Here is a 12577-nt window from a genome sequence, read left to right as displayed (position 1 = left end):
AAGATTGTTCATTTCATCCCCACTTGCCTCTCCCTGCTGGAAAAAGGCCTTTGTAGTAGGATGCCAGGGCCCACAAAGGCAAGAGTTCAAGTTACGAGAGGCTGGAAACAGCAAGCTACTGTACTGGAAACCCAGATTAGCCTGTTGACCTTTGTTCCCTCATTGGAGGGAACTGAGGCCAGCATTTATGGCCAAGATAACTGGATTCAATGGAGAAGGTGCCTGCCATCTGCCTTATCAGTGCCCCCTGCTGGACACTTAGTGAAGTGGCTCTGGCATCTGTCTTGAAGGAAACAGCTTTACTGCCATGATGGCCAGAAGAATGAGCAATTGTGTGTTATGGCCGGAAGAGGGCATTGCTGTGTGATGGTATGAAAATAATTCTGTATATAATCCTGTTTAGATCTGGTTTCAGAGGCAGTAATTGCCTTAGCTAGTTTGCAGCTGACTAATATTATTTAACACAGATAAATGAGGCGATGAATTAAAAGTGCCCCCATGGAAATGTTTACAACTTTTTTTTTTTTTTTTTTTTTTTTTTTTTTTTACAGATTGAAGGGTGGGGGGGAATCATTTATTTTCCAGAGGCTGAGAGAGCAGATGAAAAGGTTTCAGACTATTACTTATCCATAGAGACAGTGTGATTTGTCTATAGACTTGATCTCAGAGAGTGAGCCAGGCAGGGAACGATTGTAATTTAACACTGAGACTATGAAAGGTACATTGATTTTACAGCAGGTGAAAATAATGCAATAGTAGTATGGAGCATGATAGGGGGGAGGCAACCATCTAATATTGGCCTAGTGGCAATAGTATAGTTTTTTCCACCCAACTCTGCAGAAATGCTTTCTTAAGGGCACAGTACTCCATCACTTTCAGCTGGTAGGCCTGGAATTAGAAGTAAGCTGGGTGAATTTTACATTTAGGCTGTTAAATTTTGCTAGGGACTGATCCAGTAGGCTGCTATTCTGCTCCTGCTGATATTTTTTGTTGTGTTTCTAATTGATTGCAAGCATCTCCTCTGGATATTTTATTCTCCTTTCCACACTTAATAGACTTTTATGGATCTTCTGAGCACGGAAGAAACTCATTTTAGTGCTGGAATCCTAGCATGTTTTAGCTACAGATACCCCTCTAGGGGTTATGTCCTCACTGATGGTGGCAAATTCGACGCTGTCAGATCAATTTATCCGGATCGATTGAGCAGAATTGAAGACCTGCTCAATCAATACAGAAGTCGATTTAGTAAAACCATCTCCCCAAAAAGCATAGCGCTGCATCGATGGGTACACATTTCCCGTCAATGCAGCGTAGTGGAGATGGCATGCAGAAGAGGATTTAGGAAGTCGATGTAAGTTACGCAAGCTACTCTACGTAGCTTGCGCAACTCCCGTTGACTGTCGCCAAATTTCCCTGTAAGTATAGACCACACCTAGTATCAATGGAGTGTAGGTTCTTCTCAGCAATCCTTTGGTTTAATCATATTTTTCCCTATAACTGCCTGTCCTAGGAAAGGACTACCTGTTGTCAAAAATTATAGGGACTTAAGTCTTCTGTTTTCATTTATGACTCGGCAGAATCAACGCTGTGTTAAATTACTTGGGATTCGTTGGTGATGTGAAGTGATTTCCTGTGCGTCTTAAAGTGGAGAAAGCCAAAGCTATTACTTGATACTCTTTGATTTGAAGTAAAGAAGCTCATTTTGGCCCCATGTTCCAAATGCAGAGATGATTTCCATTTCCTTCAATTAAATTTCCACCAAAAATTTGATTATTGAAATATATCTGATATGGCTGCCTCTCTGACTGCTTATGCCAGGAGAAGTTCTATGCTACGTGCTGCAGGCTGTATCTATCTAAAGGTCTGTCTACACTGCAAGTAGAAAGTAGAAACCCACAACTGGCCCATGCCGGCTGACTTGAACTTGTGAGGCTTGGGCTAATGGGCTGTTGAACTGAGGTGTTGACGTTCGGACTCAGGCCAGAGCCTGGGCTCTAGGACCACGTGAGGTGAGATGTTCCCTACAGCTTGAGTTGCACCCTGGACTGGAACTGCAATTAAACAGCCCCTTAGCCCGAATCCCACAAGCCTGTGGCTTGGTCTACACTGCCGGCAAATTTTGGTGGCAGTTGACAGGAGATACAGAAGCTACTCTTCATAGCTTGCTTATCTGCCATCGACTTCCTAACTTCTACTTAGCTCGGAGTCCCCACTACGCTGCGCCGACTGGAAATGCCCTCCTGTCAATGCAGCATTACTCTTTTTGTGGCGGTGGATTAACAGTGTCGACTTCCAGATCAATTGAGCGGGTCTCCACTGCCACTCAATCAATCCTGCAAAATCGATCCAGTGGCACCGACAGTGGTGCCGTCCTATGTAGACATACCCTGAGTCAGCTGGCATGGGCCAGCCTCAAGTGTCTAATTGCAGTGTAGACATACCCTAAGTTTTTGGCCTTTTTGCCTTCCTCACCCCTTTTTTGGGGGGAAGAGAGGGAGAATAAAGAAGACAGTTAAATAAAATTAGCAAAGTATTCTGAGTGGGATTGATCATTGTTCAATCCTTGGTCTAGCTCTGGCCCCTCTCTAAGCATTCTATTCTCTAAAGGTTCCTTGTCAAGCAGTCATCATCCAGTCCCGACACCAGGAAACAGCTGGTGCCCCATAAGTTATGAAGGAACGTGCCCAATGCGAATCATCAGCCTATGGAGAAAACTCACTGAAAGCTAGGGGTCTCTCTATTGCAAGCTTTGACAAATTGATTCACTTATTCTGTGTGAGCAGAGCTGTTTGCATCATCCTAGTAGTTTTTGACTAAATGCTGTGTCCTACCCATTTACCAGTGTTAGCTGGTGATCGCTGTTCAACTTTCTATGTATCTAATTTTGGAATGCTTTCTCTGTTAGCAATTCTTTAACCATTGATGCTTTAAGGCACGCTGAGAGACTTATTCATATTCTTTTTTTAAAAAGCCTATAATAGAGGGATTAGTACTTTTGCAGCAAGATCCTATTTTCTGAACTTTCGACCATTATGATGTTAAATTTTGTTTTTCTCCTTCAAGACTTCTTGGGTGAGATGTACTGTAATATGGGTAAAATAGAATCCAATCTGCAAAGGCATCCCAGGTAACATTCTCCTTGGAAAAGGCTTTTGTGTGGGGGGAGAAAAAAGGGGGATCTTGATTATTTTTGGTGAAGAAATCCTTGTTCTCTTGGCAGCAGCTGGTTGTAAATTTCAGTAAACCTTTTTTGTTGCTGTGACTCAGGATATATAGTGAAATTTTCTGTAGCTGAAGGGAGCCGGCAGTTGGGCGTCTGTTAATAGCCTGAAAGTAACTAATGAGGATGTGCAGTCGGAACGATTGATTGAATAGCTGCAGTCCTGTGTGTTTCTTTCTCGCTCTCTCTGCAAGCTGTAGAGAAGGAGGGGGAAGAGAGAGAAAACCAGCTTTCTCTTAAGTGGAAGTAGCACGGATCCCAAGGGCCAGGAGGCCAGAAATGGAAGTTTAAGCTTGCATCTGTCTTTTGAAAGGAAAACGGCAGGAGTTAAAATGTCAGTCTCCAGAGTCACAGTGTACTCCTTTTCTCTAAGATCCAGAAGATAACAATGGACTTTTTCTAAGGATGTGGTTTTTCATATCCATATTGAGAATGTCTTATTTATGAAGCTCGATTCCTGTAAGTCTAGTATTTGAACTGGAGATGGGCAGCAGTTGTGATAAAGGTATTAATATGTGTGTGTCTCTGTGTGTGATTTTATAATGTGTATATTGTATAAATTTATAAAATAAGATAAACTCAAATCTTTACAGACAGATGATGTGCTCATGTCAGATCTGCCTGCACAGATTTAGGATGCCAAAGTCATATCTTAGTAAGGTCGTATTGCCAGAACAAGGAGAAACTGACCTATTTTTGTATCTGCAGAGATATATAGGTTGTTTTATTCAAGCAACTATGAGTCTTCTGATGGTCTCAAAGTTTGAGCTAGCTGTATGGTCACATTATCTGCATGAGACCGAACTTTGACCTTCATCAAATCATGTTCAACACAGGATAAAATTATGATCTTCCTCTGTCACAGATTTTATTTGACAGTGTTAACTACTATGTTGCTGATTGTAAAAAGAATATTTGGAAATTCTCTGAGTTGTAGGTAGCAAGTGTACAAGGTAGCAATGCATATGGGTATTGCGCTTCACCAGTATATTTAATCATAGCTGCCTATTGCCTATAAGATCAAATCAGATTCCTAAGTTTTACCTTGTTGCCAGTTGCAATGTCTCTGTAACTTACCTTGTAAACAAATAAATATGCAAGTATAATTCAGCTGTTAGCTAATGCATCTGAAAGTTTGGGAAGCCTTCTTTCCAGAACAAGATAAAACCTGATAGTTTTTTTCAGTTCCCCTCACCCACCTTCTTTTTTGTTTCCTCCCCAGAGGTGCCAGCAGAGAGGTCTCCTCGCAGACGGAGCATCTCAGGAACCAGCACATCCGAGAAAACCAACCCCATGGATGCTTCAAATACCTCTCCTTTCAAAGTCCCAGTAAGTGCACCTTTCCTCTGAAGGAGGGATGTTTTTATATTGAATTGAGGATGGAGTTTAGGATAGTCAAACAAAGCTAGTACTGTCTGTTGATTCAGGATGACACTTTAATAGTGCAGGTGGCCAGAAGGCATGCGTATCAGCCGCCATAAATGATCAGGTAACATTTTCTAGGAAAAGCATAACTTATCCACTTTCCACAAGATTTGATCTAAAATCAGCAGTCATGTACACTTTAAACCCAACAATGGGGTGGTGAGCATCCTAATTTCAATATGTCCTAGATACCCGGGAGGTCGCTATATAGGCTTCACGCTGGATATTTATTTTCTTGTTCAAAAAGGAATTTAAGTTTGATGATGGCGTGCTGCATTTCCCCGTATCAGTGGACTAAATTAGGGGTCTGAAATTGCTAACAGTTTATTTCAAAGCTAGTGCAATTGATCTCTGTGGATGTGTAAATTGACCTTAACTCTTCTGGTTGTTAGTTTCAATTTACGTTTTCAAGTAAGGAGTCTGGATTTTCTTGCCAACATCTTTAGACTCCAGTTGGTGTACTAAAACTTGCAACACATAAAGCTCTTCTATTGTTCTTATGAGTCTGAAAGAAGAAGGTTCTGTTAAATCACAAATCAAGTTAAAATGAAGTGCTCTTTAATATTTTACCAATAGTTAGACTTGGTTAAAAACAGGCAAAGTCCAGCTGTATTACTGCAGAGGTGTTTCTGTTCCTCTCCATTGCGTGTAAGAATTTCTTAAAAGCTTGACAATTAAAATATTTTTTTCCATAGTTTTTGGCCTTTTCTATGTGTGGTGAGCACTGATTTCTCTTCCTGTGTTCTCTATGGAGTAGAGGCCAGTGTAGCTGCGTTTTATTTGCGTGCCCCATATCACCTTCTAATCATTGAAAAGTCACCCAGAATGTTCACAATTCTGAGAGGAATAGTTTTTAGTTAACTTTAGAGACAGACATGTTTACATGCTTGTTTTATGATGAGTCCCCACAAAATTGTCTCTTTATTTTTAATTTTTAAAAATGGTAGATTCTCTAATTTTACAATCGGTATTTTGCCAGCACTAAGGTGGATTCAATTTTATTGAAGTTACTCTGATGACTCCTTAATCTGAGCTGAACCATAAACTCCAAATTTATTGGGATTTAAAAGAAAAAAAGTTCCTGATCAAGTTAATGATAATTCCATCTCAGTCTGTTTTCCTGGTCCCTTTCAGGTTAAACTATCAGAGTTAAACACATGAAGATCATTGGCTTGGTGTAGGTAGCCATGCTCGGCTCCTGTGTTTTTCTGATAATGAGACCAAAAGTTGAACTTCTGATATCTATTAAGGGACCACCAAAATGCATTTTCCTTATTTTAAAGACCATCTGAAGTAAATATTCATATTGAGACCATTTTGGTAGTCTTAATGTGCTATGTTCTAAATGGCACTCAAAAATAGGTTTTTAGTCTAATTACAGAATGTATTTGCTACAACTTTATAAAATTTCAAAACTTATTGATTATGTAATAGTAATGTAATAGTATAACCATGGGCTGCAGAGTACATATAGGTACCATGAGGATTTCTGGGAGCTTTTGTAAGTCTTAGCGACTCTTACCCAACCCATCTATATTGATAAGAAATTCCATTAGTCTTACAGATGTTTAAATGTATTCTGGTGTTCTGTATCTACAGCTTATCTATAAATTACAAACAAGATTTGAAGAAGCCATGTAGCAAATCACTTAATGTCAGCCTAGGTTTTTTGTTTTTTATTTCTGTACCTTTCACTCTATTCTATCCCTCTCAAATGCCTTTTCTTTAGTTGTTTTTTATTATCTCTGAATGCAGGTAGTTGTTAACACTTCAAAAGTGTTTCTTTTTGCTTATTTTTTTCTTCAACACTCGCCCACCCCATGTCTGATCTTTTTCTTCTAATGCTGCTTCATGTACTGTCTTTACTTTCCTCTTTCTTCCTTGCAATTCCTTGCTCTAAGGCAAAAAAGAGGTGCAGGAAGCTGCCCACAACCTCTCCTTTTGGTCGTAAACAGCAAAAAGTAGAAGCTGTTGTTGCCATTTATGCAGCTGGTTTTGTGCGCCTCTGTTGTCCTGGCCACTTGTGTAACTGTGGGACTGTGGAACTCTCCTGATCTGTGCATAAAAAACAAGACTGCTGGCTTCTGTAGGTTTTCCTCTGCGCATATGCTATCTCATGTGCTGTGACTGTTATCAGGGCCCTGTAAAGATGAGATGAGACCTGCCTGTGTTTCACACCAACTGCTAGATGTTGCAGCCTGCTGGTAAAAGTCAGAACACTTCTGAATAGAGATGGGCTCGAACCAAAACTACTGAATTCAGACATCCTAGTAACTTTGTGGATTGGCTCCAGCTTTACTTATGAGAAGAAAACCCTTCTTGTATGTTCTCTTGAATCATATTAAGCTTTTTCCTGGTTCCAAGAGGGACTGCTCTAAGGAGAGGGATAAATGTCACAAGTATTATAGGGAAGCCCAATATCAGTGGTCTGGGAATGGAAGGTGTGGCCTTTATAGCATTAAAAGTTATTTGTGGGGTTTTCTTCATCTCAACAGGTACCCATTTTTAGGCAGGAAGAACAGAGAAATAGGAAAGCACCTTGTTTTGTTTTTCAGTCATTGATATTTGCACTGCACATTTGAGGGGACAAACAAACAGGCTGTGCATTGTGCTGTTTCAGTGATTCTTTACTCCTGGCTTGTGGGGGGGGAGTTTTCCAGGGGTTGGAGGGTTGCCAAGATTTTGAAAATAAGTTGCTTTCTAAGCCTCTGTTCTCTCAGGTAAACTATTTAAAGCACTTCCTCTCAGTAGAACATTGACTTCCAGTACATTCTATGTAATTTTTCCTCTAAACTCCAAACAGAAAAAGGCATCAGACTTTATGATTGTTAATCGCCCTTTGTCCGATGCTTGGAGTTTTGATTTACAAATGCATAATGTACTGTAAGTGAACATTCTTTCCAAGAGAAGTTCTTTAAATAATTTTGTCAGTGGTGGTCACTGGGGATGGCTTTATTTAAAGGATTGACATGTAAACTTCAGGAAATTCACTTTTTCTGCTGCCTACATATCCATTGGCGTTAAAAAGCATATTCTTCTATTTAAACTTAATATTGTATAATCTCAATAATTATGCATACACGTTCTATGGTTTACCCATGTCACAGTCAGCCTATGCTGACCAATATATGGAATGTGGTTGTCTTGTTTATCTCCCACAAAAGGGAGTGGAATGGATTCTGCTGATATTGGCAGTGCTCTACAGAAGAGATAAGAAAAGGCTTGTCTATAGAGATAAGAACTATTGGAGCTTGGCCTTTTCTTCATTCCCCATCCCCCAGCTACATTAGCATTCGGTAACTTCAGTTTTCACCTAGACTCAGTAGTGTTACTTCTCACTCCACAATTGCCAAAAATATTTTCTGGGTGGAAGGATAGGCACAAAACATTAAAAAAAAAAAAAAAAAACCAACAAAAAAAACCAGCTTTTAAAAAAAACAACAACTGAACATTAGTGCTGAGAAGGTAGAAAGGCTGATAGAACTCATCTACCACCAGGCATGGTCGCGGATGAGTAGGCGAAATACCAGCTTTCCCCTCCTACACACACACTGTGCTCTGTCTGCGCAACTCAGTCTTACAGTACCACATCTCCTGCTATTTTATTATTTAGCCCATGTACCACTCTGACAGAATACCACAATCCCCTCTTTGCTATTCCATTTGACTTGGGAATTAGGCTAAAGTATGAGAACACCAAAATATTGAACCTCCAGAAGTATCAGGACAAAGGTGTAGTAACCCGTTGTGGAACCCAGGTCCTTCATCACCACCTCTCCTTTTCTGGCTAGTTTTGTTGATTTATTAAAATCAATGCAGATAGCACGTGACTCAATGATATACATGTGTGCTTTTTAGAAAAACAGAGGAAAGAAACAGACTTGATGAAACAAATAAAAATAAGCTAAGAAGGTCGGGGTGTAGGCTGTGAAGTAAATGAAATGATTTGTTTGGGAACCCTTAACAATGAGGGAAAAGCTGATTATTAGGCATTGGCTTGTTTGGTTTGCCTGTAGTTCAGAATATAATTGGATATACAGGAATACCGTCTGCCCCTTTTGCTCTTTTAAGAGTCCTGCTAAATGGAACAAAAGACAATGCAGTCAGCCTAAGTGAAGGTCAAAGTGAGATGAGATCTCACTGCTGCCCAGACTCATTTCTTATGCAGTCAACGAGCCCGACGGTTGGCTCAAGAACACTGCTCTGTTAGAATCAGGTTGCCAGGCTAGAACAAGTCTCTGATCTTTTCTGGCCATGTGAACCTAAGATTTGCGAGCGCACGTTTTTAATTCTGCGATAGTGTCAATGCAGGAGTTTGAGTTGTTGAGCTGCCATTCGCGTGTCAAGGCAGCACAAGATTCCTGTGCCCCAGTATTTTTAATGAAAAAGCATCTGGTTATGCTCGAACTTTCTTCCTGCTTTAAGATTTTAATGTTCTCTTGCTTTCTGTTATGCTGTTTCTCACCATAACACCCATTCTTTACATTTATCCCTGATTATTTATTTATTTTATTTATTTATTTAATATACGATTTGGGGCTTTGGGTTCTCACCCATTTTCCTAGGGGTTTTGTATAGGCGCAAGAACTTGAGTTATTAGCTTCCTCCAAGATGCTCATGGAGCTTTCCCTTTATAAATCTGGGTTGCTGTTATTTAGAGACTCTCAGGAATTAGAGATATGTATCCCCTGCAATACAGATTTGTTCTTTACAATAAATTCTGCAGTGCTTGGTCAAGAGATGGTATTTCTGCTACCTTGGGAGACTGGCACAGTCTAATGGACCTCAACAGGAAATTTTTCCTTGTATTTAGTCTAACTTTTTCTTTGTTTAATTTAATCTAATTACTATTAATTTAAAGCCCTTTAGGCCACTTGATAAACATTGCACTCTCGCTTTGGTTTCACATTGTCCAAACAAGTACTGAAGTCGTCAGTTATTGTATCCCCTACATTTAAAGCCAAGCAATTCAATACTAAGTTATTTTTAATGTGTCCTCCATAAATCAGGTTTTCCAGCCCCTTTCTCATTTTTTGTGCTTCTCTGAATTCCCTTCAATTCACTGGCATATTTCTAGTATCCGCTTGCCTAGAACTGTGTGTGGTGGTCTCTATTCCTAACCCCTGCAGATCCCTTTGTGTTATTTCTCTGTCCTCACTGCCCCTGCTAATTTAATATTATATCTGAAGGTAATTAATGTGCTGTTTAACTTGACTTCCAGATCGTTGTTAAAGACGTTAAACAAAACAAGTTCTGCCACTGATCCCCGCAGCACCCCATTGGACACCCTCTGACAACATTGTCATTTATCATAATGACCCTTTTTTAAATAGTCCTTCAGCCAGTGTGGTAACTTTAAGAAAGCCCATTTGAATTAATTTTTCAAATAAAAGTATATGCTACATTGTCAAGTACTTTACTGCTGTATAGGTGCACATTATGGCAGGCTGTGCGCAAGTGTGCTGGAGGAACAGAGAAACAAGAAACTTGTTTCCTCCTCCCCAGCACACGGAACAAAAAAGTTGTGGTGGCTTGCACTCCTTCTGCACAGTTTTGGGACATGTTCGCGTGCTGCACAGCCCAAAGAGCGTCTGTGTGTGAGGCATTGCTTCGCTAGTCCAGAGCCATAATTTTGGCTCTAAAGGCTTTACATCTGCTGCAGTCCCTTAGTTGCAAATGTGGCTGCTTGATTAAACAATAATAAGAGAGTCTTATGTGATTTGTTCTTCATAAACCACAGCTGTTTATCGCCTGCAGTTTTGTCATCCTCTGGATGATTAGACCTCTTTTTGCTAATATTTATTCCTTAATTTGGGATTAAAGTTAGACTCACTGGATGTTAGTTGCCCGGGTTGCTCTTTTCTGGTTTAGGACCCTATTCAGCGAGGTGCAGCATGTGAGCCATCTCGCTGAACTCAGCAAGCCTATTCTTGGGCTTAGTTACACATGTGCTGAAGTACCTTGAAGACCTGGGGCCTGAAAGAGCGCTACTGCTCCTCTCCCAACTCTCCCCAGCCACCTGATACCTTCTTGTCTCTCTGTAAATTTTCCAAAATAATTCACAGTGGCTTGCTAACTTAATTCCTTTAGGCTCCTGGAACGCATATCATGTGGACCATCTGTAGTGTTTTCCTGTACTAGTTTGTGTTAGTTTTATTTGCAAAGTCCTTGTTATTCCTTAATTGCGATTACATCTCTATTTGTCTTGTTAAAACCTATTTTTTAATTTTTTCCCCATTGTTGTTTACTTTCATGTTTATTGATGAACCTGGCTTCTTACCTTGACTTTTTTCCTTTGATATATTTATAAAAGCCCTCCTACTCCCCTTCACCTCTTTGGATAGCACTAACTCATTCTGCTTTTTTGCTTCTCTTATCTTGCCTCACAAACCTGAAGTGTGACTCTAGCCTTGTTTGGTACCTTTCACATTCTCTATTTCCACTAAAGACATTTCACTCTCTCTCTTTGAGTTTACCATGCTAAGTTACAGAGGCCTTGTTCCTTGTATTTTAATTTTACAAAGTAATTGAACTGGTGAACCTTAATTATGGTAATTTAGCATTCTCTAGTCTTTCTCCATACTCACATTTTAATAACAAATAATTCAGAGGAAGATTTAAAATAATGCACCTGGTCAAGTGTGCAGTACTGTGCCACTGGAGAAAAAATCCTTCCTGACCCTAGATGGCAATCATCTTGCCCCGTGAAACATGAGGATTGCTGAGTCTGTTATTTTTAAACCTGTCTGATGCAACTACAAATGTTTATTACTACTTATATAAATCTATAATCCTTTTTTAATCTTGCTGAAACATTTGTCACTTTAATATCTTGTGGTAGTGAATTCTCAGGCTGATTATAGAGAGCATGAAAAAAGAAATTCTCCTGTTACAATTTTTAAATTTGATGCCTCTCAAATTTCAAGTTTATCCCTTGTTTTGTGTTATGAAGTAGAGTGAATAGTTTAATATATTTTGTGTACCTCTGTTCCCCTTTATTCTTATTTCCAAACCAAATAATCTTAGTCTTTCAAATCTATCCATATATGTAAATCCCTTGACTCTCTGCTCTAATCAATTTTGTTTTACTTACCTCGGCACCCTTTGTATTGTCTGTTAGTGAGATGAGATAATCAGACTAGAATGCCATATTTAGAGTGAGGAACTCTGGTGCATTTATATAACACCATTTTAGGTTTTCTTTATTATCTTTTGTCAATGCGTAGAAACTCTTTCATTTTATTTTTAATTCTGTGCGTTAAGAAGGCATCTTCACTGAGGTGTCCACAGTGATTCATACTGCCAGATCTTTGATGAATTTTCAGCTAATTTGTAATCTGTCATTTTTTATATTTTTTGCCCAATAGGCTACCATGCAGGTATATATGGTGAGTTTTACCTATCTTTATGTTGCCTGATCAGTTAGTTTTTTATTAGGACCTTCTAGAGTCCCTCATAGTTTTCTAATATTGTAGCAACGTAAATCATCTGTCTCTCTGCGAACGTCTCCACCTTGCTTTTTGTTACATTTATTGGTATGCTATGAGAAAAGGTGAGCCTCATAGTTCATTGTACTAATTCCTGGAGTAGCTCTGCTATTATCTTCCTTCCGTTCTGAGATCTGGCTGATTTCCCGTCTCCTTTCGCTTTGTCTCTTCACTGGATTTTTAGCACCTGACCGAACTTTTCACCTTGGTTTCTAATCTTTCTCAATAGCCTCTTGTGAGGAAGTTCATCAACAAAGTCCTACTTTTCAGCACATTCCATAGCAACTACAAAGCATTTCTAGTACTGCAGCAATAGTTACAACTATCACTATCTCCAATGAGTTGATGGCCATCTCCATAATCCACCCAGTCCATAATCCCCTTAACCCGAGATGGATGACAAGACTCCAGGAGTCACTCCTAAAATCCAGTTTCCTGCATGCTG

At 39.6% G+C, this 12577-nt stretch overlaps 1 protein-coding gene across 3 annotated transcripts in view; it reads left to right on the top strand.

Annotated features, from left to right (window-relative positions):
* RASAL2 (RAS protein activator like 2) overlaps window positions 1-12577 on the top strand; it is a 254979-nt gene that overhangs the window by 179193 nt on the left and 63209 nt on the right. For all 3 annotated transcript variants that reach the window (XM_067532597.1, XM_067532595.1, XM_067532596.1), the window contains one exon: window positions 4443-4549. In XM_067532597.1, the coding sequence (XP_067388698.1) occupies window positions 4443-4549 (107 nt within the window). The remainder of the gene's footprint in view (window positions 1-4442; window positions 4550-12577) is intronic.

The sequence above is a fragment of the Emydura macquarii genome, unplaced genomic scaffold (genome assembly GCF_026122565.2).
Source record: "Emydura macquarii macquarii isolate MOO-44397 ecotype Brisbane River unplaced genomic scaffold, CSIRO-AGI_Emac_v2 contig_3287, whole genome shotgun sequence".
Lineage (NCBI taxonomy): Eukaryota > Metazoa > Chordata > Testudines > Chelidae > Emydura > Emydura macquarii.
Note: the sequence above shows the minus strand (reverse complement) of the source record. Positions and strands in the feature narration are given on the sequence as shown.